Source organism: Asterias amurensis, chromosome 5, assembly GCF_032118995.1.
Source record: "Asterias amurensis chromosome 5, ASM3211899v1".
NCBI lineage: Eukaryota > Metazoa > Echinodermata > Asteroidea > Forcipulatida > Asteriidae > Asterias > Asterias amurensis.
Genome location: NC_092652.1, coordinates 6,302,731 through 6,324,579, shown reverse-complemented (window position 1 = coordinate 6,324,579; position 21,849 = coordinate 6,302,731). Strand labels below are relative to the sequence as shown.

Here is a 21,849-nt window from a genome sequence, read left to right as displayed (position 1 = left end):
ATGTGACATTTTATTTAGGTATTATTTTCAACCTCAAATTTCCACATTTCAAATAGGGGGGGGGGGGGACACCAAGACCTACCTTGGAGGGGGCACACAGACTACACATAAACATGTCCACCAGGGCTTAATTTTGGAGGGGGCATCCTCAAGACTGCAGGGATTGCAGTTCCACAATTTTACTTGAACAGAATCTCGTTTATAAGAGATGTTAAATTTGCATCGGAATAAAGAATATTAATTTTGGTTTTTTACCACAATACACCGACGTGTGTTGGCACTGTATACTCAGTACTTTCCCGAGTCCTGTGAAAAAATATCACAGGCATATTACTCGGGTGGGATTCGAACCCACGATCCTTGCAATTCTAAAACAGTGTCTCGTTAACAAGACCAGAATAAAAATGAGTTGAACAAGCACTGAGAGACGATCTATCTCATTTATCTCTACCTACATTTATGCGTAAGCGAACTTCCATACTCAAGAGAATTGAAAAATTATTCATCAGATTCACGGTCAAAATTTGTGTTCACGGTGATAAAAGATGGGGTACATGTACAGCCTATAATTATTATTCAATTGAAAATAGCACCAGAACGCTGCACTTGTCGGGCTCGTCAGGCTCGTGAGTCTACTGGCCCTGGGCTAAGATCACTGGCCTTGGGCCTTTCATCTAGCATTTCTTGTTACTCATGTAGACCTACATGTAGCCTACATGTACAATGTACATGTACCTGCAGGCCTATGATAACATGTAGCTTTCTCCAGAAGACCATAAAGCATACTGACCGAAACGTCAAGTTGAAACCAACGGTTCTTTTCAGAACCACCCCAACTCATTAGAGATAGTCATGACATGGTGTTACCGCAAACCTTTCCATAACATGTACAAGCTTAAGATGGAAAAGAAAGCAGATTTTTCATATTTTGGTGATCACTGATCTTGAAAGGTCACATACAGTGTGTGAAAGTCATTAGGGACGAAGATAGTGTTATGTTACACCATACTATTCAGTAAAACACATCAATGTCTGGTGTACACATGAGCATCACCTAATGAACACATACACAAATGCATAGTCAGTTCATTATGAGACATTGCACCCATTAATACAAAACGTCTGTTTCAGTACGGGGCAATGTACACGGAGTACGTGTACAGTACTATTGCAGAGTACCAGTGCAGAGCAGTGTGTCTATGGGTTGTGTACTAGTGTGCAGTTATAAGCTACTGTAGTAGCAACATGTAGATGGCCTTTTAAAAGTACATGTTGCACAACGTCGTGTTTTATCAGAAGTGTTTCTATTATTGCCATTTTCATATGGTTTACATAAAAGGCCTTAAGAGTGTCATGAGTGACTGTTAGTACTTTTATAGGCGTACACTATCTAACATACAAGTGAACTAACAGGGTTTCCTCCATGGTACATGTTCAACCATGAAGGTATGGTACAACCAGTCCTTTATACTCTATGGATGTATTATAACCCTCTTTTGGGAGGAGTGTTAATTCTGTAAAGAGCTTCACTTCCATAGACATGACAGCAGGACTTAAAGTCACCTGGAAATATTTTTTTTTTGTCTTCGAACATTAGAGTATACAATAAAACAATTTGTTGAGTAATTGTTTTTAACGATTTAGATGTTTAAATAAATAAAAAAAATAAAGTTGTGACATCAATCGAGGCAGACTTTGCCTCGATCAAACGTCGAACACACGTACGTGCAAGTACATTCAAGTCCTAGTCGTGAGTTTGTACATTTCGAAAAAGGTTTTTTTCTTGCATTTTCCCGGCAATGTCGACCAGTGTATTGCTGCTGGATGCAGCAAAACCAAAACAACTAAAGATGGGGTCAGTTTGCAAGTCTTTTCCAGCGCTGTGCAGCAAACACTTGGAGCCGTCGTGCCTTGAGAATCCAGAATACACCACACATCCTGGTCGCCATTTTCCGTTAAAATGTAAGCAATTGACCAAATGTGCAGACTAGTCTTACACCCTGTGTGCGCACATGCATTTTTAGGGACCAAAGTGGCTTTTGATCGCAAACTGTCAAAATTCTCTCAGATACACAGCTCTGGATCAATGAACGCCCATCAAGACTTGCTGAGTTTACTTCAACCCCCTCTCCTTAGAACGATGCTAACTCTGTGCAAGAGGTTTTTGCAAAACAAATATTGACTAAATATCACTGGTTGATAGTGAAGTAAAACGATCATCTCTGATGTGATCCCTCGGGGGTTCTTTTTTTCTGGGGCTGACGCCTCAAAGTTCCACGCATCACCTCGGGGACGATAGTTTTACTTTTTTAAACATTGCAGTCAATATTATACAAATATTGACTGGTCAGATAGTAGGAGGGTTAAACAAACAACTTTGAATGTCAGGAATAGTCTGCATCAAAAAATTGATGAGACACAACTGTATATTTTGCATTCCACAGACCACGGCCAAAATTTCAGAGGGCTCTGAAATGGGAAAAAATTGCTGATATCTTGGAGCTTCTTAACAGGAAAATCTTATTAACAAGTTAACTTGCAATGCAACAAGTGACAGGGAACGCTTGGTATTTGGGATGACTTCTGATGCTTAGCAGATGAGACTTAAGTATTGTAACTGTTGATAATATCAGTGCATAAATAAAAAGCTCCGTCTTGCAAAAGTTACTGCTTACATGTTCCACAGTATACTGTGATAACAACAATAGAAAATCATCACACTGCTGACAGGACAATGTATTTCAGCTTATATGATTTATGGTATTATGGTTTTCAAGGTATGGTCAATGTTACACCACCAGTTAGCTTAATAGATGACTGGTGTAGCCCATCCCAAAGGACAAGTAACAAGAAACAGTCGTCAAAAAAGGCCTTCTAAACCATATATGGGTCCAAGCTCTATGCTTAAAATGCACGTCCAAACAACCCAAGCAAAGTGGAACTATAATCTAAGTGACCACAAAGATGTTGGTTCACTTTTGGTGTAGTTCTTTTAATGCTTTAAAAATGAAAAGCAGCGCAACAAAATTGTGCAAAGTTCATACATTCTGCCATACAACATTTTAACCTTGAGGCTCTTTCAGGAACATGAGAAGACCAGCAGTGTACAGACTGACTGTGTACAAGGGATGACAATCATGGTGGACTACAATGTGTAGTCATCTTATTTGTACAAGAAGTATGGATATAATATGTGCACAGCCACAATCGTGGTACACATTTTTGTGGTCCATTGCACAACAGCTTTGAAAACCACTAATGTAGAGCCGTGGCATGGGTGTAGGGTAGTTCTCCCTGAATCTCCTTCTCCCTCCATGGATTGGTAGCAGTTACAATGTATACTCAATGTTTAAATAACAATTAACAATCACTGTGTCAACGATGAATAAAAAGTGCTCGAGTTTGTCGAATACATGTCCTGCAAATAGAGTTACTCAACATTTATGTTGTTCAATTAGTGTCTTTGTAACAAATAGTGCACCCATAAAAAAAATGCTTGAGTTTGACGAATACAAGATCTGTGAATAGTTATACTCATTATTTATATGTTGTTAATAGTTGGTGTCTGCGCAATAAAAAAGTGCTTTTTAGTTTGTCGAATACAAGATCTGCAAAGTGTAATTCAAATACAAATGTAAGGGGGGGGGGGTATCTGTTCAATTGGTGTCTTTGAGACAAAATGTGCCCATGGTTATGGCCATGCACATGTTTAATACATTGTTACCATGTCATTCACAAACATCCTGTACACTACACAGGTACATGTAAATTCTTGCTTGTAACTCATCATTGATTTGCCATTAAAACAACAATGCACCCTGTGTTTGCTTTATGGAACGGGTGATACCATGTACGGAAGAGGGGGGAAACTTAACATTCATGTTGTTCTACATATATGTGTGCATACATTTCACTTTGAACCTTGATTGAAAACCACAATTCAAAACATTCTAATTGTGTACTTGATCAATAAACAATTACAGACTTGCTGTTATGTCCACATCAAAACAACAACAAAAAAACAGTGTTGTTAAGAGACCATTCACAGTCCTTGGTCTACACATGGTCTGGCATGCCAAAAAGTAAGTCCATAGCATACATGTAAGTCCATAACCAACTGCCAACACACCACAAACTTTTAACATACCACCACTAGGACCACGCTACAAACTTTTGAGAGAACCCCTAAGTAAAAACTTCCTACATGCAGTTGGGCAATGCATTGAGCCACCATTGAGTCAACAATCAATCACTCAATGCAATTACTATGGGCTATTCAGTGCCCTGCCAAAGCAACCATGAAATCCTGGTCCTTGTTATTGTCCCCTGCTGTTCAGTGGATCAGGCAATGGTGCCTACAATAGAGGCATGCATGGGGTCTAATAGTTATGGTTTTCTTTATATTCAACCAGTTCTGTAGCGAAAAAACAGCATCCACTTTCTTTTTTTTGACATCTGCGGCAGAGTTGACATGGAGTAAAGCCTTCCTCACAATGCAGAGCAAATTAACAGAAAAAAAACCCAAAACACCCAAGAAATTCTTGGGGAGTTTAGAATCAGGCAACACAGTTTTGATTTTCTTGATCATCAACTAGTTCTGTAAAAGCGAAAACAACGATTTTTGGGGCCCAACAGTTAGGTTTTCTTTGGACCTTTATTCAACCAGTTCTGTAGCGAAAAAACAGCATCCACTTTCTCTTTTTGACATCTGCGGCAGAGTTGACATGGAGTAAAGCCTTCCTCACAATGCAGAGCAAATTAACAGAAAAAAAACCCAAAACACCCAAGAAATTCTTGGGGAGTTTAGAATCAGGCAACACAGTTTTGATTTTCTTGATCATCAACTAGTTCTGTAAAAGCGAAAACAACGATTTTTGGGGCCCAACAGTTAGGTTTTCTTTGGACCTTTATTCAACTAGTTCTGTAAAGCAAAACAGCGATTTTTGGGGGCCCAACAGTTTTGGTTCCTTTTGTATCCAACTCGTTCCGTATAGCAAAAAACAGTGATTTTGTTTTGGACATCTGCGGCAGAGTTGAAAAGAAGCCATTATTGTTTGTGAAAAACATAAAGCAACACTTAAAGGCAGTGGACACTATTGGTAATTACTCAAAATAATTATTAGCATAAAACCTTTCTTGGTGACAAGTAATGGGGAGAGGTTGGTGGTATAAAACATTGTGAGAAACAGCTCCCTCTGAAGTGCCTGAGTTTTGGAGAAAGAAGTAATTTTCCACGAATTTGATTCGAGACCTCAAGTTCTAAACTTGAGGTCTCGAAATCAACCATCTAAACGCACACAACTTCGTGTGACAAGGGTGTTTTCTTCTTTCATTATTATCTTGCAACTTTGATGAACGATTGAGCTCAAATTTTCACAGGTTTATTATTTTATGCATATGTTGAGATACACCAACTGTGAAGGCTAGTCTTTGACAATTACCAATAGTGTCAACTGCCTTAAAGATTTCATGAACCACATACATACGTGTACATGTAGGCCTAATGTGTTGGTTATGAACATGGAAGGAAAATACATTCCTTCCCCCCATGGTTTGACCGGGTATGAATCAGTGTTGTACATTAAGTTGAGAAATGGAGTAGTACATAAAGCTTTCTTCTCATGTAGAGCCAATTTCAAGGAAAAGAATAAATGACACCCAGGAAATTCTTGGGGAGTTATAAACCCACTGATGCAAGATATAAAAGATTGGGAGATCTTGGCTCGATCTCACACAGAGCTAAGATTGATCTTTAGAAACAAATTCATCTTAACTGCTAAGCAAAGTGTACTGTCATAATACACATTACTGTGGTAATACTGAAGACTCATGTTAAGATGAATCTTAGTGCATTGTGAAATTAGGCTAAAAACACTTAGCCAACCACAAACAAATACGAAACTGTGTTGACATGTCTCTTCTTGAAGCTGATTTGGTTGCACAACCAATTGTTTCAAAATGTTAAGTGGTTGAGTGTTAATAAGGGTGTTTCCAATACGTGTTAAACTAGCCAAACAAAATACCACCAGCAGTTATAACATTAGATTTATAATTAATGTTTATGTACCGGTACTATTATATCTTGCAGGCTGGTCCTTTCTAGGTATAAAGAAATGGGATTGCTAGCCCATGTCCAGCAATTTTAGTATCATGACAGAAAACTGTATCATACATGTACAAATAATAATATATAATAATAATAATAACCGTATTTATAACGCGCCTTTTGCTAAAGGATACAAAGCGCCAGGTATTATTACTGCAAGGAGTGGGGCGAATTTTTGAGATATAAGACCTAATCCTTAAGCACCATGTAATGGTTACAAGGTGCTATGGCGCAATATGCTGCCACTCCAGCCAGGAACACCGGGGCGAACCTCTTCTCTTTTCGATAAGTGCACTGGGTTCTTTTAAATGCGTTTACACAACACATGGGACCAACGGCTTTACGTCCCATCTGAAGGACGAAGCAAAGTGTCACGGCTGGGGATTCGAACCCACACTCTGCTGATCAGAAACACCAGAGTTTGAATTCGGTGCTCTTAACCGCTCGGCCACGACACTCCCACAAAATGTAGATGTATGTCCTTGAAATGCTTTACTACAAGGTGAGGGTGACCCTAAAACATGGGGAAGAGGGAGTAGGGGTAGCATAAAGGTAGGCCTAAATGTAAAGCAAGTGTCATGATAGTGTCTGGGCGGAAAAACACAAAATTAACAACCATTTTCCTGATGTTTCAATTTTCAAGGAAAGTTTAAATCCACCTTGACAATCATACCATGTCCTTAAGTGTGAACTCAACTGGTCATTAGTGTCTCAAGAAAATAGTGATGATATCTTTACGTTTTTACTGTTGTCATAACATTAGGTTTTGACTTGTGAGATCAAAATCGATTGTTTTACCCAATTCTACAAAAAGCATCTCCAGCAAAAAAGTTTTAAGGAAAGGTCTCCAACCTGACCAACTTTATCCCAATATTTTTAAGTAACGCTGCTTCTATCAAATTATTTGAATTCCTTCTTGCAACCTGAATAATATTTTGCAAGATTTGTTTGATTTTGTTTCAAGAAGTTGTTATTTTCACTTTTACTGATGTTGTGCAATCCCTCTGATGCCACACATTTTGACGGCACTTTTAAGGCAAAATATTTTGGCTTTAATACTGATCTACTGACAGTTTATGGTGAGCAATGGGGTAATAATAATAATAATAATAAAAATAAGTCTTGTAATGCGCACATATCCACCCTGCTGGGTGTTCAATGCAGCAGATTTTGCTGCCAGCTAACAGCCGACATTGGTTGACCCCGTGTTTGCAAAGATGCTTAACTTCGCTGCTAACTTTGCTGCAAACTTTTGGAGGTAGCAGCGAAAACTTAAGCAGGCAAAACTTATTACTTTGTCCGCATATTGAATTTAGCAGTGTTTTTTTTTTCCCGTTTGAATGCAAGAGTGACCTTAGAATGAATGTATTAAACAGAATGATTGTATGCTACGTACCATCGAGCCATTCATCCTGAAGCTGGTCAAGATCTTGGAACAACTCTGTAGAAAAAAAGAGAGAAAAAGAAATTATAAGAAAGACAAAATCAGCGTTCTCCCATAACAGTTGTCCGCCAGCCAAACGCCTGTTATAAAAAAACCAAAATTGGACCAGTCAAAATTCACTCAAAGTGGTCTGGCTGGCTAGTTCAGTCTTGAAAAGCTTCCCTATTTTTAGCATGAATTATGGAACAGTTCAGACATAATTATTTCACAGGCTGATTATTCCATAATACCATAATTATATATACTGCAAAACAACAAGTAAGCCTTTGAATGGATAGAAATTACATCGGGACATATATATCGACGTATGACCCTATCTTCACTTCTCAACATGCCCTGTACGCTGGGCTACTAAAATTTCAATCTCAATGTTGCATCCTTTTTAAATGTGGTTACTAAATTTTTACAATGAATTAGGATTTCGTTTCAATAAATTGAACACAATTCAAAACAATTTAACACATTTATGAAAACACATTAGTTAAAATCTTGGCTATTAACACTGCCTGGAGGAAATAAAAATGCGCAGTAAATTAGCCCAGTGAGCTACTTCACAAAAAACTATAAAGCTACAAGGCTTTTTTTTATCTTACACTTTACAAAATAGAAACCCATTTCCTTTCTTGGTTTTCCCTTTACATTATAAGCCACCAGTGATTAGACAGGAGCAATCTATTTCACTACTAAATTGTCCAGCGGAGAAGAGAAGAAGAAATAAAAATAAAGAGCGGGAATACGATGAAAGAAAGAAAGAAAGAAAAAAACCTTAACTTCCTCTGTGCACTTTAGGCTGGCCATTACGATCAATTCATCGATCCTAAACCAACACACCTTAGCTTTTTTTTCTTACTGGTGAATTTCTATCTAATAATAACGAACACGATCCCTTAGCTCAACCCAACTCGTTTCTCCTCCTGTCCAGCCGAGTAATTTATCGACGGATGTTATTTCACAAAACAAAGCTGACCGGCAACCGGCAACGAACGGCAGTCATGTTCAGTCGAGAGAGAGAGGAAGAGAGAAGAAAGAAAAAAAAGGTAGAAAGAAGGAGATAGACCGAGCTAAGAGAGTTTAAAAAAAAAAAAAAAAAAACAGAAAGAAAAGAGCGAAGGGGGCAAAAAGCGTGAGGGAAAAAAAGGGGGGAAAATAAGCACAACGCATCATCAGGCAGTGCCTTTTTTTTTTATTCACCGCAGGCGCTGGGCTTACAGTACAGGTGGAACAACATCTTATTATAATACATATACTTTGGCACCTGGCCAGTACCAATGGACTTTAATTCAACAGCATCTGACCCCTCGGGGCCTGCCGTATTCAATCATAATGTGTTGACAAACTTTGTTGTTATTAATATAGTTCTTGTTTCAATTATGTGTGTGTTGTTGTTTGTTGCTTTTTTTTATTTTTCTCGTCAACACAATAACTGGAAAGTGTTGCTAATCGATCACGATCGACGGTAATATTTTGTAGCCTCACGATGAGAATGTTGGTTGATTTACATCATGCGACTAATTTGAGAAGAGGACAAAATTATGAAAATTTTTGTTAGCAATATAGGTTGGCAAGGTAAAAATCAGTAAGCATCAGTGCTCTGTATTGTCTCAAATGTTCACCTTGGTCAATTAACTGCAATAGATTTCATGAAAGTTGATAAAACGAGGATTGAGGCACTGTGTATGCCTACTGTATAGACTATCTACATGTGTGTGTTCATGTTATAAAAACATACTCAAAACTGCAAAAGAGCTTTCGTGGCAACAACTACTTCTTCAGATGCAAATGAGGTAGTTGTTGCTACAAAAGGTCAAACGTTTTTTATGTGATTAGTTAGTTAAAAAGTGCAACAATGTACCACTATCTTCCTTGTTTTCTAGGCCTGTTTTGTTAATGTGCAACTTTTTGCAAAAGCGTAAGTCTACCTGCGCAACATTGAAGGCAGTGGACACTATTGGTAATTACTCAAAATAATTATAAGCATAAAACCTTACTTGGTAATGAGTAATGGGGAGAGGTTGATAGTATAAAACATTGTGAGAAACGGCTCCCTCTGAAGTGACGTAGTTTTCGAGAAAGAAGTAATTTTCCACGATTCTGATTTCAAGACCTCAGAATTAGATTTTGAGGTCTTGAAATCAAGCATCTGAAAGCACCCAACTTCGTGTGACAGTGACAAGGGTGTTTTTTTTCTTTCTTCATTATTATCTCGCAGCTTCGACGACCAATTGAGCTCAAATTTCCACAGGTTTGTTATTTTATGCATAAGTTGAGATACACCAAGTGAGAAGACTGGTCTTTGACAGTTACCAATTGTGTCCAGTGTCTTTAAAGTGAGTATAAGTTGCACCATAAATAAAGACTGATTTCACAAAACTCAACGCCACATCTTAAAAGTGGCAGTACTCGTGAGTGCTTGTCACACTTGCTTCTTAGAATAGTAAGCCCGGCAAGCTAGTCAAAAAATCAACAGACTTTGTACAACTCTGCTTATTTCACATGAACCCAGGCCTACTTCACGGAGGCAACGAAGGTGATTGCCTCCGTGCCTCCATGCCCCGTGGTGCCCTTGATTGAAATGCTCATCAGTAGAAATTTGCAATTTCCTCAAGGAGAAAATGCCTTGGTGCCCTTGCCCTTTCAAAATCGAACCATACAGGCCTATTCCATTGACGAAGGGAAAAAAAAACCATGTAGACTAGTCAAATTTATTGACATGTCAAATGAGAGCTGACTAACACTGCCCTAGTGCTGGATAGGACGAGAAATGAACATGAGTGCAAGGTCTTACGCTGTAGGCAATGTAGAGCAAGGTTAACAAGGGTCCCTTGCTAAATTGTAGCACGGTTTACAAAATGTACCTATGTGAAAGGGAAGAAAATGCCTACCGTCCAAGTTTTCTTGCAAAGTTTTGTCCAACATTACTACCTCTTACAACCATGCTAAAATTAAACAAGGAACCCCTGCTAAATTGCTGTCAAATGTGAATAACCCTCAAGAGTACGATGATGGTTATATGGCCAACAAACAGTCGGAGTAATAAATGGATTCAAGATCATGGCATTCGTCCGAACCTGATGCGATTGATATCATGGCATTGAGTACAGTTACGAATTGTGTATCCATAATCACAATACTCTAGTTACGAACATGCACTGTACACGTGCACACTTACAGAAGAGGGGGGGGGGGGGGGGAGGCAAAGACAACTGTAACATCAGAGACAATTTCAATGTGATGTGAGGTCTATTATAACACACTGTTTTGAAATACATCTGGTAATTGTCAGAGACCAGTATTCTCAGTTGGTGTATCCGTACTTGGGAAGGAGCAATACAAATACTTCACCTGTGATTTTCGGACACTAACAAGTTCAATACTTGCATTCTAGATTAAGTCCAGTTCATACTTCTTGCAAATGTGAATCGGATTTTGACTTTCGTAGCGAATGTTTGGCAGGAGTTGAGCACTTTAGCTCAAAACCCTTGCGATTAATATTTCAATTCAAATTGGTGACTTCAAAATTTGTATCGCCTTCGCATTCGCAGGAAGTATGAACCAGGCTTTATCTCTTAAAAAAACAAAAGAACTGGAACTTCCGTAATTAATAATAACAGTTAGTATATATGACACCAACAGAATCAAACTTAATTGGTCTCTGGTATGAGATGCCAACCAATACTCACAACTGTATTTTGCTTGAAGCTTTACACATATGTGTTACTTGATACTTGCACCCATTGCTTACCAAGTGAACCTTTAATGACTTTGTATTGACTGAATCTGTGGAACATGCTTCTGCATTCTTGTCAAATCTTACCTCACCAGCACCTCCCCCTCCCCAGTCCCAAAAAGGATTAATGCACTATTACTTTAGTTGATTCATTAGTTCACTAAAAACAAAAACAAAAACACACTTTGTCATTATAACTACATGTACTAAGAGAGGTTTGGTGTATCACCATGTGATTTGATATCTTTTTGAGTAGTGCTGGTTCTGTTTGCTGGTTCTGAAAAGAACTAAGTGGTTAACCACTCAACGTTTCTTTGTGATGTGATTGAAATTAAAATCCTATTGGGCTCAATCTAAGAGGTCGCTGATACTGAAGAGAAAGTGCCGTCCAAAGCGTCATCTAATTTGAGGAAATAAAACCCCACAAATCACTGTTGTTTATTTCAATTGCTTCGATCAAAATAAGCTCATAGTCTATCTTACACACAAACTGTTACTTATTATTCTCTAGAACATGATGACAAGTAAATAAGCCTATACCGATAGACTGACAACGAACAACTTGGGAGCAAGCCCCGGGGCTTCAGGTAGGCAATATGGAGCCAAACTCTGGAACCTTTATCGAATCATACTTCAGACCACTGATACACAATTATTTGTGAAAGCATTACAAAAAATGTCTCTTTTTAGCGAGTATTGCAAAGATCGTAAAATGATCTCCCTGCCTTCACAAAATGAAACTTTGTAGTCATTTGGCCAAGAAATGGACAAATACAACGATCGAGTTACACAAGATATCTTTCCCGATACAATGCTGTTCTTTTTGTCAAAACCTGAAAAACGTGGGGGGGAGGGGAGGGGGGGGTTGAAGGAGGAGTTTTTGACAGCTTCACCAGAGTCTAAATAGATTTTCTTGTTCACCCTGTTATACAAATTTCACAAAAACAAGAGCAGTTGAAATGAAGGGGGGTATCTTTACTCATTGGGAAGCGGGGTAACATTATCGCTTGCCCTTTCACAGTTGTTTTCGACGACACAAACAATTTCCAGATGTATTCGATGACAGTTTAATTCAAAATTAAATTGGGTATGGAGAACCTGATCTTTTAGTTACTTTGCTTTTTTTTTTGCTTTTTTTTACTTAATTTCTTTTAAATGCATTTTTAATTAAATCTTAAAAAAAACATTCATTGGGTTTATTGGAACAAGTATCACATTGAAAGCATATTCCAAAGGAAAAATCAAACATAAATAAAAAAATTGCTAATTGAACAATGTTTGAAAAAAAACAAAAACCACATTATTTTAATTTTTATCTGTATTTTAAAGAGAACTACTTGTAAATAGGTTTTTTATGATGTGGGGGGGGGGGGGGGGGACACCACCATTTTAAATAATTCATGTGATTGTTTTTTAATCATCGACCGAATAAACCATTCACACTCTAATTCTTAGAAACAACTCAAAGGGAGCTGTCTTTTAAGTCAAGATTTACCCTGAACTGCTGTTTTTGATTTCTTGCCAAAATTTTACTTCAACTGCTTTAAGCAGGGCTCTGTAAAAGTGCACCGTGAACCCTGTATTGTGTGCGCATGAGCTAGTTTGATTAGTCAAAGGGTTTCTGCGACTGATCATGTGTGGCCAGACAAACTCCGATTAAAGGAATCTCTCATTTCAAGCTTCCGACATCAACAAATTTAAGCTTTCCTCCATCCTTTCAAGGCTTCAGCTTAAAGGCAGTGGACACTATTGGTAATTACTTAAAATAATTATCAGCATAAAACCTTACTTGGTAACAAGTAATAGGGAGAGGTTGATGGTATAAAACATTGTGAGAAACGGCTCCTGCTGAAGTGCCATAGTTTTCGAGAAAGAAGTAATTTTTAACGAATTTGATTTCGAGACCTCAGATTTAGAACTTGAGGTCTCAGAATCAACAATCTACATTTGTAAACGCACACAACTTGGTGTGACAAGGGTGGTTTTTTCTTTCATTATTATCATGCAAGTTCGATGACCGATTGAGCTCAAATTTTCACAGGTTTGTTATTTTATGCATATGTTGAGATACACCAACTATGAAGGCTAGTTTTTGACAATTACTAATAGTGTCCAGCTTCTTTATAATTGTTTTATTTCAAGACAGATTTTGGCGTTTTAAACTGGAATTATGTCCCATTTATGTAAGTTCTTACATTTATAAGTTCTTACGTAAGTGTTAACAAAAGATACTGTGATGCATTCAGCAGCCACTGCCAGAAACAGTGAAATAAATTCCTTATTTTAATTCAGCACAGGGCTGTATGATTTGTTTTTGAAACACCCAGGGAGGGCACACCCTGTGAGGAAATTGTAAAGTTCTATGCTACTGGAGCGTTTCAAGGGCACCACGGCAATGACCAGGGGGCATGGAGGCAATCGCCTTAGTTGCCTCCATGAAGTAGCAGGCCTGCATCGTATTATTATATAAAGCAAATTTAACACTCCACAAAATAGGGTCGCTTTCTACGAAATTAAAACTACACCGTCACACACTTCAGCGTGTGTGACTTGAAACGGCCAGTGAAACGAATACAGTCTGTCCGTTCATCAAGGAACAAACAAGTCTTCTGATTCGATCGGAAGAGAGAGGGAAAAAAAAGAGAAAAAAAAAAGACAGTCCAATGTCCAAATAGCCACTCCTGGCTTGAGACAATCTTGAGATACATAGCTCGGGGTTATCCCTGCTTGAGCGAAAACCATCTCACAGAAGGAAAACAAAATCATAAAATACCGATATAATACACATTTTTGTGTGTTGTATAAGTCCCAAATGTCAAAAGTCATGCACTCAAAAACGTCTCTTGAATACATAAAAAGACAGAAAAAAAAGAAAAAAGAAAAAAGAAAAAAGAAAGAAAAAAGCAATGGATCTCTGTTGAGTTTTGCAGAGAAAGTCAAGACAAAACACACACACACGCATTCACAGCCCTGCACAAAACGGCTAAAGATGCAAAATACTTTGTGTCAAAATGTCAAATCTAAATTTGTCCTGTTCTGTGTTGCTATCGCTGTGGGACTTCAGGCTCAGATCTAGGGGAGTCCTACTACATGTACCTATTCAGGAATTAGAAAGACCTCAAACTTGACACAGAAAGGGAAAAAATACATTTTAAATAAGAAATACAATCAACACCCCATCTTATTTCGTAAACAGTTTACAAACAGGGTAGCTTTTGAAACTTTTTATAATTCTGACTGAATAGTTAAAAAAAAAAAAAAAAAAAAATTCCCAAGCAATTTTCTTGTTAAAATACATGTATATTCCAGATGGAGCTTGTTGTGTACGAACATAACAAACAGGGGTAGCTTTGGAATTTTGCCAATTCTTCAGGAAGTATGTAAGGCCTATGGTTTAAACAAAAAGTTTTTTTCCCACATTGTAATTTTCTTTTTGCTGTATCAATACAAGAGGGCATTTGCATGACCGTAAAACAAACAGGGGTAGCTTTTGAAATATTTCCATTTTCGGCCAAAATTTAAAAATTTCAAATTGTTTTTCACTTTTTATTGACACGACAGCGCTTGATCAATCATCGTAAGTAATAAATACGATTAACTTTTGTATAAAATGGCAGGCTAATACTTATCGGAAGCAACGAAGACAATAACCTCAATGCCCCCTGGTCATTGCCTTTGTGCCTTGAGCGCTCAAGTAAAAGTTTACAGTTTGCTTTTAAGGAGGAATGCCCCGATGCCCTTGCCCGTTCAAAAATCAAAGCTCCGACTCGAAATGTTGACATTTCCCGAGATTTAGAGAGGTGATTATTTCACTTGAGAGTGCATGTACATATCAATAACAGAGAGCACTACAGATTTGAAGCCACGATGTAGGGCTGGCAAACCCATTCTGTGTCAGATCTCCGAATGGACACTATTGGTAATTGTCAAAGACTAGCCTTCACAGTTGGTGTATCTCAACATATGCATAAATAACTAACCTGGGGAAATTTGAGCTCAATCGGCCATCAAAGTTGCGAGATAATAATGAAAGAAGAAAGCACCCTTGTCACACGAAGTTGTGTGCATTTAGATGGTTGATTTCGAGACCTCAAGTTCTAAATCTGAGGTCTCAAAATCAAATTCGTGGAAAATTACTTCTTTCTCGAAAACTACATCACTTCAGAGGGAGCCATTTCTCAAATGTTTTATACCATCAACCTCTCCCCATTACTCGTCACCAAATAAGGTTTTATGCTAATAATTATTTTGAGTCATTACCAATAGTGTCCACTTCCACTTAAGCATGTTTAATGAGAAATTCTATGGGAACAATCGGCTATTTCTTAAGGCCAAGAATCAGAGAGAATGTTTCCGAGCTAACGGGTCTCCCTGACATTCCAGACCTGCACTTGAATGTGAATTACTTGAATTGACAAAACTATTATACCCCCATCCCTTGTTGATTGATAATTCAATAACATTCAAATGGGTTTTGTATACATTGGCAAAGTACTAGGCCAGCCGAAAATGACATCATGTGGTGAATGCGATAGTTCACGGTGGAGTGGATTGCTGCAGAATCGCTCTAAATGATCCAATCTCAACATGTATAGGCAAGCACTACATAGTATGTAAGTGGATGTGATCCCTCAAGACACACAGAGTGAAAGCACTCGTTGAAATGTCAAAAATTCACTTGATTGTTGTAAAACTTATTTGACATGAACAGACATTGAGAAATGTTGCGGGGGGGGGGGGGGGGGTTCTTAAAGAAACGTTTCTGCTTAAGTTGTTTCTAACTTTCTTCACCTGGGATATGTAGTGCATCAAATATTTTTTTTTTTAAGAAAGGAAATCCCTGCAGGGACAAGTGACCAGATAAAAGTTAACAATTTCACAAGAAGACCACAGTGGGTGAATGGTTAGGTTCCCTCCTGAGTTTATGCTCTAACTTAGCTTTAAAACTTAACAATAAAAATTTCATTTGTTTTGTGCTACATGTATGAAATCTATTTTATAAACAAAATTATTTTAAGTGTGATTAGTTTTGCAAACCCTTATGTGTACATTGAATGCAAATGATATCAAATTAATGCAAGTATTATGCATTTTGATTAGCACATAACAGTTTGTACTATGTACGTCTTTTTGAGAGATTTCCCAATGATGCGGTTAATATATTCTGAAAATCACGCTACTCACTGCAATAAAAACAAACGCCGTACAAAGCGCCTACCAGTTACTTTTGTTGTAAGGGAATGTGAGAACAAATGATGCATGTTTAGCACAGAGTGACACATGCAAATTTTTATTGGACAATTCCTTGGTTGAAGTGTCGCAATGTTTATTTATACAGGTACATGTACTGTAAATAATGAACAGATTTTTTGTCAAGTGTAAGGGTTTTGGTTGTTTGTACATGCAGCCTATTGATAATGACAACGTGTACAAATCATTGCATAAAACTTGTTGCAACAAGTATTCTCAAAAAATACTCTCCAAAAAAATGTGAGTTAAAACCAGTACTAGTTCAAGTATTTGGTTAATTAGCCCTTGACATAGTGTAAAATTGCCATTTATTAAATAGTTGCGGTACCCGCTGCTAAATTATAGGATTCAAACTGCTTACTAGCCACCAGGCTAAATGTTGCTCAGCGATATAGTGGTAAGACATCTGCTCTAGCATGGCAAAAGGTTGTGGGTTTGAATCATAGAGTTTATATAATAACTAGAAGGCGCACTGGTGATGCTGCTTGCACAAACGCGACGGAACCCAAAGGAGACACCCGCGCCATTCTGTACGCGCGTTGAATATGAAGTACACGTTGGAATTGGTGTTAATTGAACGCTGACACGATGCTGTTTTGTCAACTTACAAAATGGCCTCATAACACATGCTGAGCGATGATGTTTTGTTAGGCCATTACGCTGTATAGTTCTTTAATAACTCTATGGTTTGAATCCAACCTGAATCCCAAGTCTCTAATAAAAGCCAACAAGACTTGTATCCTATGTTGTAGACTGTACAACATCTATTCTTTTTTTTTTTGTCATTCTAAGCTTGTACAATGTACTCGTTAATTAAACTCAATTAAGGGTGAAAGGCGAACAGGGCCTGTACCTCAAAAAGTTTACCTTGACCAGATTTTTTTTTACAAGACCAGGGGTGGATTTCACAAAGGTAGTCCTAACTTAGGACTAGTCCTAGGCAATGCTAAGAGATAGGACTGGTCCTAAGTTAGGACCAGTAACTCATCCTAACTTAGGACTGGTCCTATCTCATGACTAGTCCTAAGTTTGGACTACCTTTGTGAAATCCACCCCAGAGTTGAATCAATTAGGGGCGAAATTGTCTTTTAGTTTACCATTTGATTCTTGAACTGTTTTAATTAAATTGAGCCAAGAGAAGATTGATTTCATTTGTATTTATTGGTAAGAATTGTTCAATACTAAGGCCCCCCCCAAAAAATACCAGTTGATCGTCCCCGCCCGCATCCTTTATTGGGGCCGCATCCTTTTTTTTTACTATTTACTATTTTTCTTTTTTTAATCCCTCTTTTCAAAAGGACTGGCCTAGGAGTTTCTCCCGAATCTAACTTCATGCTCTCGAACACTTGTAACCGTCTGTTTCATAAAACAATATTACTGAAAACTTACCAGCAAATCTTTTTAGTGCTATCCGACCCTGTTAGTGTTTAATAGTGTTAACACAGGTCCTCATGCAACTAATAGGTATAAATAAGTGTGACGTTGATTCAAACTGAGGCCTGTTTGATTTGAAATACTTAGCGGCCATCTTGAAAAAAAAAATAGTAAATAGTAAATAGTAAGGCCCTCATCCTCCTCTTTTTTGAAAAATTCGGACGATCAACTGGTATTTTTTGTTATTTGGCCTAACCAGAATTGATGAACACGTATGACTAAATGTCAACATTAATGCACAAAATCAGTCATGAGTTTTTTCGGCCCAATGCTAAAATCGCTGGCGTCTGGCCTGCAGGGCCTTTGTAAATTTCGAGCCCTGTACATGTACTTGAAAACCCAATAGCACTGGGCTGCCAGATTTGTAATGTGTCTGGCCTGAAGCTTCAGTCAATGGACTTACAGCCCCAGGTCCAGTGATCTAGTGGGTACTATCATTGAGGAATAAATGTACTATTCATTTCAAGCCCTGGGGGGTGGCGGTGGCGTCCTCAATGTGCTATTTTTTAAAGATTCAGCAATTTTTAAAACTTACGTACAAGAAGATCATTTTGTTGTAATGTAAACTTAAATCATATTTGTGATGGAACAAATAAATTTTAATCCGACCCCCCAAAAACCTAAATTTTTAAATTTCCACACACAAAAAGTGTCCTTTCGGTCCAGAGATGAGGCAAAAAGCGAACAGGAACTTTCGTTTGACAGGATTTTCGCAACAGTCTCTCTGCAGCACAGAAAAAGGAGAACTAGAAGTCCATGCACAATTGGGCTTTGCATTTTTTGTTCATATCCCCTCTCGATTGTGTTTACCAGTTAATTCCCAACTCCTAACCTGAATGAAAATGTGAATTTAAAGAGTTAAGAGTCCCTGCCTGTAAGAATGTACCAAATTAGGGGGGGGGTGTGATTCATGGGTTCGCAGATCTTCTTCCAAAAAATTAGAGTGATACACCATCATACCAAACGAATAAATCCAAAATTTTAGTTTGCTGACGCTTTCGGTTTTGGAGTTACCAGTTATCAAAGTTTGGGCCAAAAAGCCCTCAAGAAACGAATAGTACATTCTCTGTAAACACAAAAACATGCGCCAAGGTCATCCCAGAAAAAGTAAAACATTTTTTGAAACCTCCAGTTGGGCTTATAACAAAAGTATAAAAAAAAATTTGGGATCTCGTTGGCGCATCATGTTACGCGCACCTGAACCTTTGACGAACAGTGCCCTCGTGCCATTTTCAACGCCTCATAACTCAGCGCGCCTATAAGATCCCATAAATTGAACAAGTTCAAATGAAAGAGCTTGCATCCCTAAAACAAATTTAAGTGCAAAGTGAGTGGGATCTCGTTGGCGCAGAGAGATAATAGAGGTCAAAGTTCAAATTTTACCAATATATTGCGTTTTCGCACCTCCATAACTTCGCGCGCCAACAACAAAAAATTGTTTTTATGGCAACTGGGTATTGGAACAGTTTTCATCTAATGACAAATGAAAACAGAATCTTGGGATCTCTGCAACTTGCATGTCAAAAGATTTTTTGAAAATTTTCTAAAGTATTGTCATTCCACACATTTTGGCCTAAATTGGCACAACATTCACTTTTTTCATCACTGTAAGTATCTGTGCCAACAAGATCCCATCAATGTTTTCTTGTATTTGGTTAAGGTGAGTGTTCCTAAACAGATTTCAATTGAAAAATAATTGGGATCATGTTGGCCCCGCCAATTTAACAAAGGTCAAAGGTCATATGAAACTAAACTACTGCCTATTTCGGGCGATTTTGCGTCGTCTAGAAATCCACGCGCCAATATGATCCCATTAAGTTGTCTGCGTTTTATGATTATATAGATTCTCAGCAACACATAAAAAGCAAAAACCAAATGGGATTTGAGTGGCGCTAACAAATATTACAGATCAAAAGTTCACAATACATGCCTATACTTATGCATTGCTGTGGCAACCGAAAGTGGGAAATATCCCCCAATTTCAAAATGTTGGCAAACCATGAAGGGGATTGGTCTCCAAAACGAATTTTGGTCAAGAGATAGACTGGACTTGTTTTTACAAATGGTGTTAGTTTAATGTTGGTTGGTAACTGTTGCCAAGGTCAAAGGTTACAAAGAATATGGGTGTTTTTTATATTTTCTGTCAAGAGCCAACTTCAGAGCCTTTTCAAGATTTTATTTAATGAACAAGGGCTCTTTCCTTTATGTTGGGGAAAACCACTTATAATATCTAGGCACATGTGATTGTCCCAAATTAATTATAGAGCCCTTGTTCATTTGATAAAATGATGACATGGCTCTGAAGTTGGCTCTCCACAGAAAATATTGGTGTTTTGTAATACATTTTCTGTCAAGAACCAACTTCGAAGCCCTGTCAACATTTTATCAAAAAAGGATGGGCTCTATAATTAATCTGGGACAACCATATGTGCCTAGATATTATAAGTGGCTGTCCCAAACTGAAATGATAGAGCCCTTGTTCTTTAGATAAAATCTTGAAAAGGCTCTGAAGTTGGCTCTTGACGGAAATATAAAAAACACCCATGTTCTTTGTAACCTTTGACCTTGGCAACAGTTACCAACCAACATTAAACTAACACCATTTGTAAAAACAAGTCCAGTCTGTATCTTGACCAAAATTCATTTTGGAGACCTATCCCCTTCATGGTTTGCCAACATTTTGAAATTGGGGGATATTTCTCACTTTCGGTTGCCACAGCAATGCATAAGTACAATGTGTATAGGCATGTATTGTGAACTTTTGATCTGTAATATTTGTTAGCGCCACTCAAATCCCATTTGGTTTTTGCTTTTTATGTGTTGCTGAGAATCTATATAATCATAAAACACAGACAACTTAATGGGATCATATTGGCGCGTGGATTTCTAGACGACGCAAAATCGCCCGAAATGGCAGTAGTGTAGTTTCATATGACCTTTGACCTTTGTTATATTGGTGGGCCAACATGATCCCAATTATTTTTCAATTGAAATCTGTTAAGGAACACTCAACTTAACCAAATACAAGAAAACATTGATGGGATCTTTTTGGCATAGATGCTTACAGTGATGAAAAAAGTGAATGTTGTGCCAATTTAGGCCAAAATGTGTGGAATGACAGTACTTTAGAAAATTTTCAAAAAATCTTTTGACATGCAAGTTGCAGAGATCCCAAGATTCTGTTTTCATTTGTCATTAGATGAAAACTGTTCCAATACCCAGTTGCCATAAAAACAATTTTTTGTTGTTGGCGCGCGAAGTTACGGAGGTGCAAAAACGCAATATATTGGTAAAATTTGAACTTTGACCTCTATTATCTCTCTGCGCCAACGAGATCCCACGCACTTTGCACTTAAATTTGTTTTAGGGATGCAAGCTCTTTCATTTGAACTTGTTTAATTCATGGGATCTTATAGGCGCGCTGAGTTATGAGGCGTTGAAAATGGCACGAGGGCACTGTTCGTCAAAGGTTCAGGTGCGCGTAACATGATGCGCCAACGAGATCCCAATTTTTTTTTTTTACTTTTGTTATGAGCCCAACTGGAGGTTTCAAAAAATGTTTTACTTTTGTTGGGATGACCTTGGTGCACATTTTTGTGTTTACAGGGAATGTACTATTCGTTTCTCGAGGGCTTTTTGGCCCAAACTTTGATAACTGGTAACTCCAAAACCGAAAGCGTCAGCAAACTAAAATTTTGGATTTATTCGTTTGGTATGATGATGTATCACTCTAATTTTTTAGAAGAAGATCTGAGAACCCATGAATCACCACTTGGTACACTCTTACAGGCAGGGGCTCTTAAGAAAAAGTCCTGAAATCGGGAAAAATCTTGATGAAGCGCTGGACCTGAAAATATTGAATAAAAAATTGAAGCTGAGTCAATCTTT

At 37.9% G+C, this 21,849-nt stretch overlaps 1 protein-coding gene across 1 annotated transcript in view; it reads right to left on the bottom strand.

The window, feature by feature from the left end:
• LOC139937538 (ETS translocation variant 1-like) overlaps positions 1 to 21,849 on the bottom strand; it is an 86,810-nt gene that overhangs the window by 52,993 nt on the left and 11,968 nt on the right. The window contains exon 4 of the mRNA XM_071932735.1: positions 7,503 to 7,547. Coding sequence (XP_071788836.1) covers positions 7,503 to 7,547 — 45 coding nt within the window. The remainder of the gene's footprint in view (positions 1 to 7,502; positions 7,548 to 21,849) is intronic.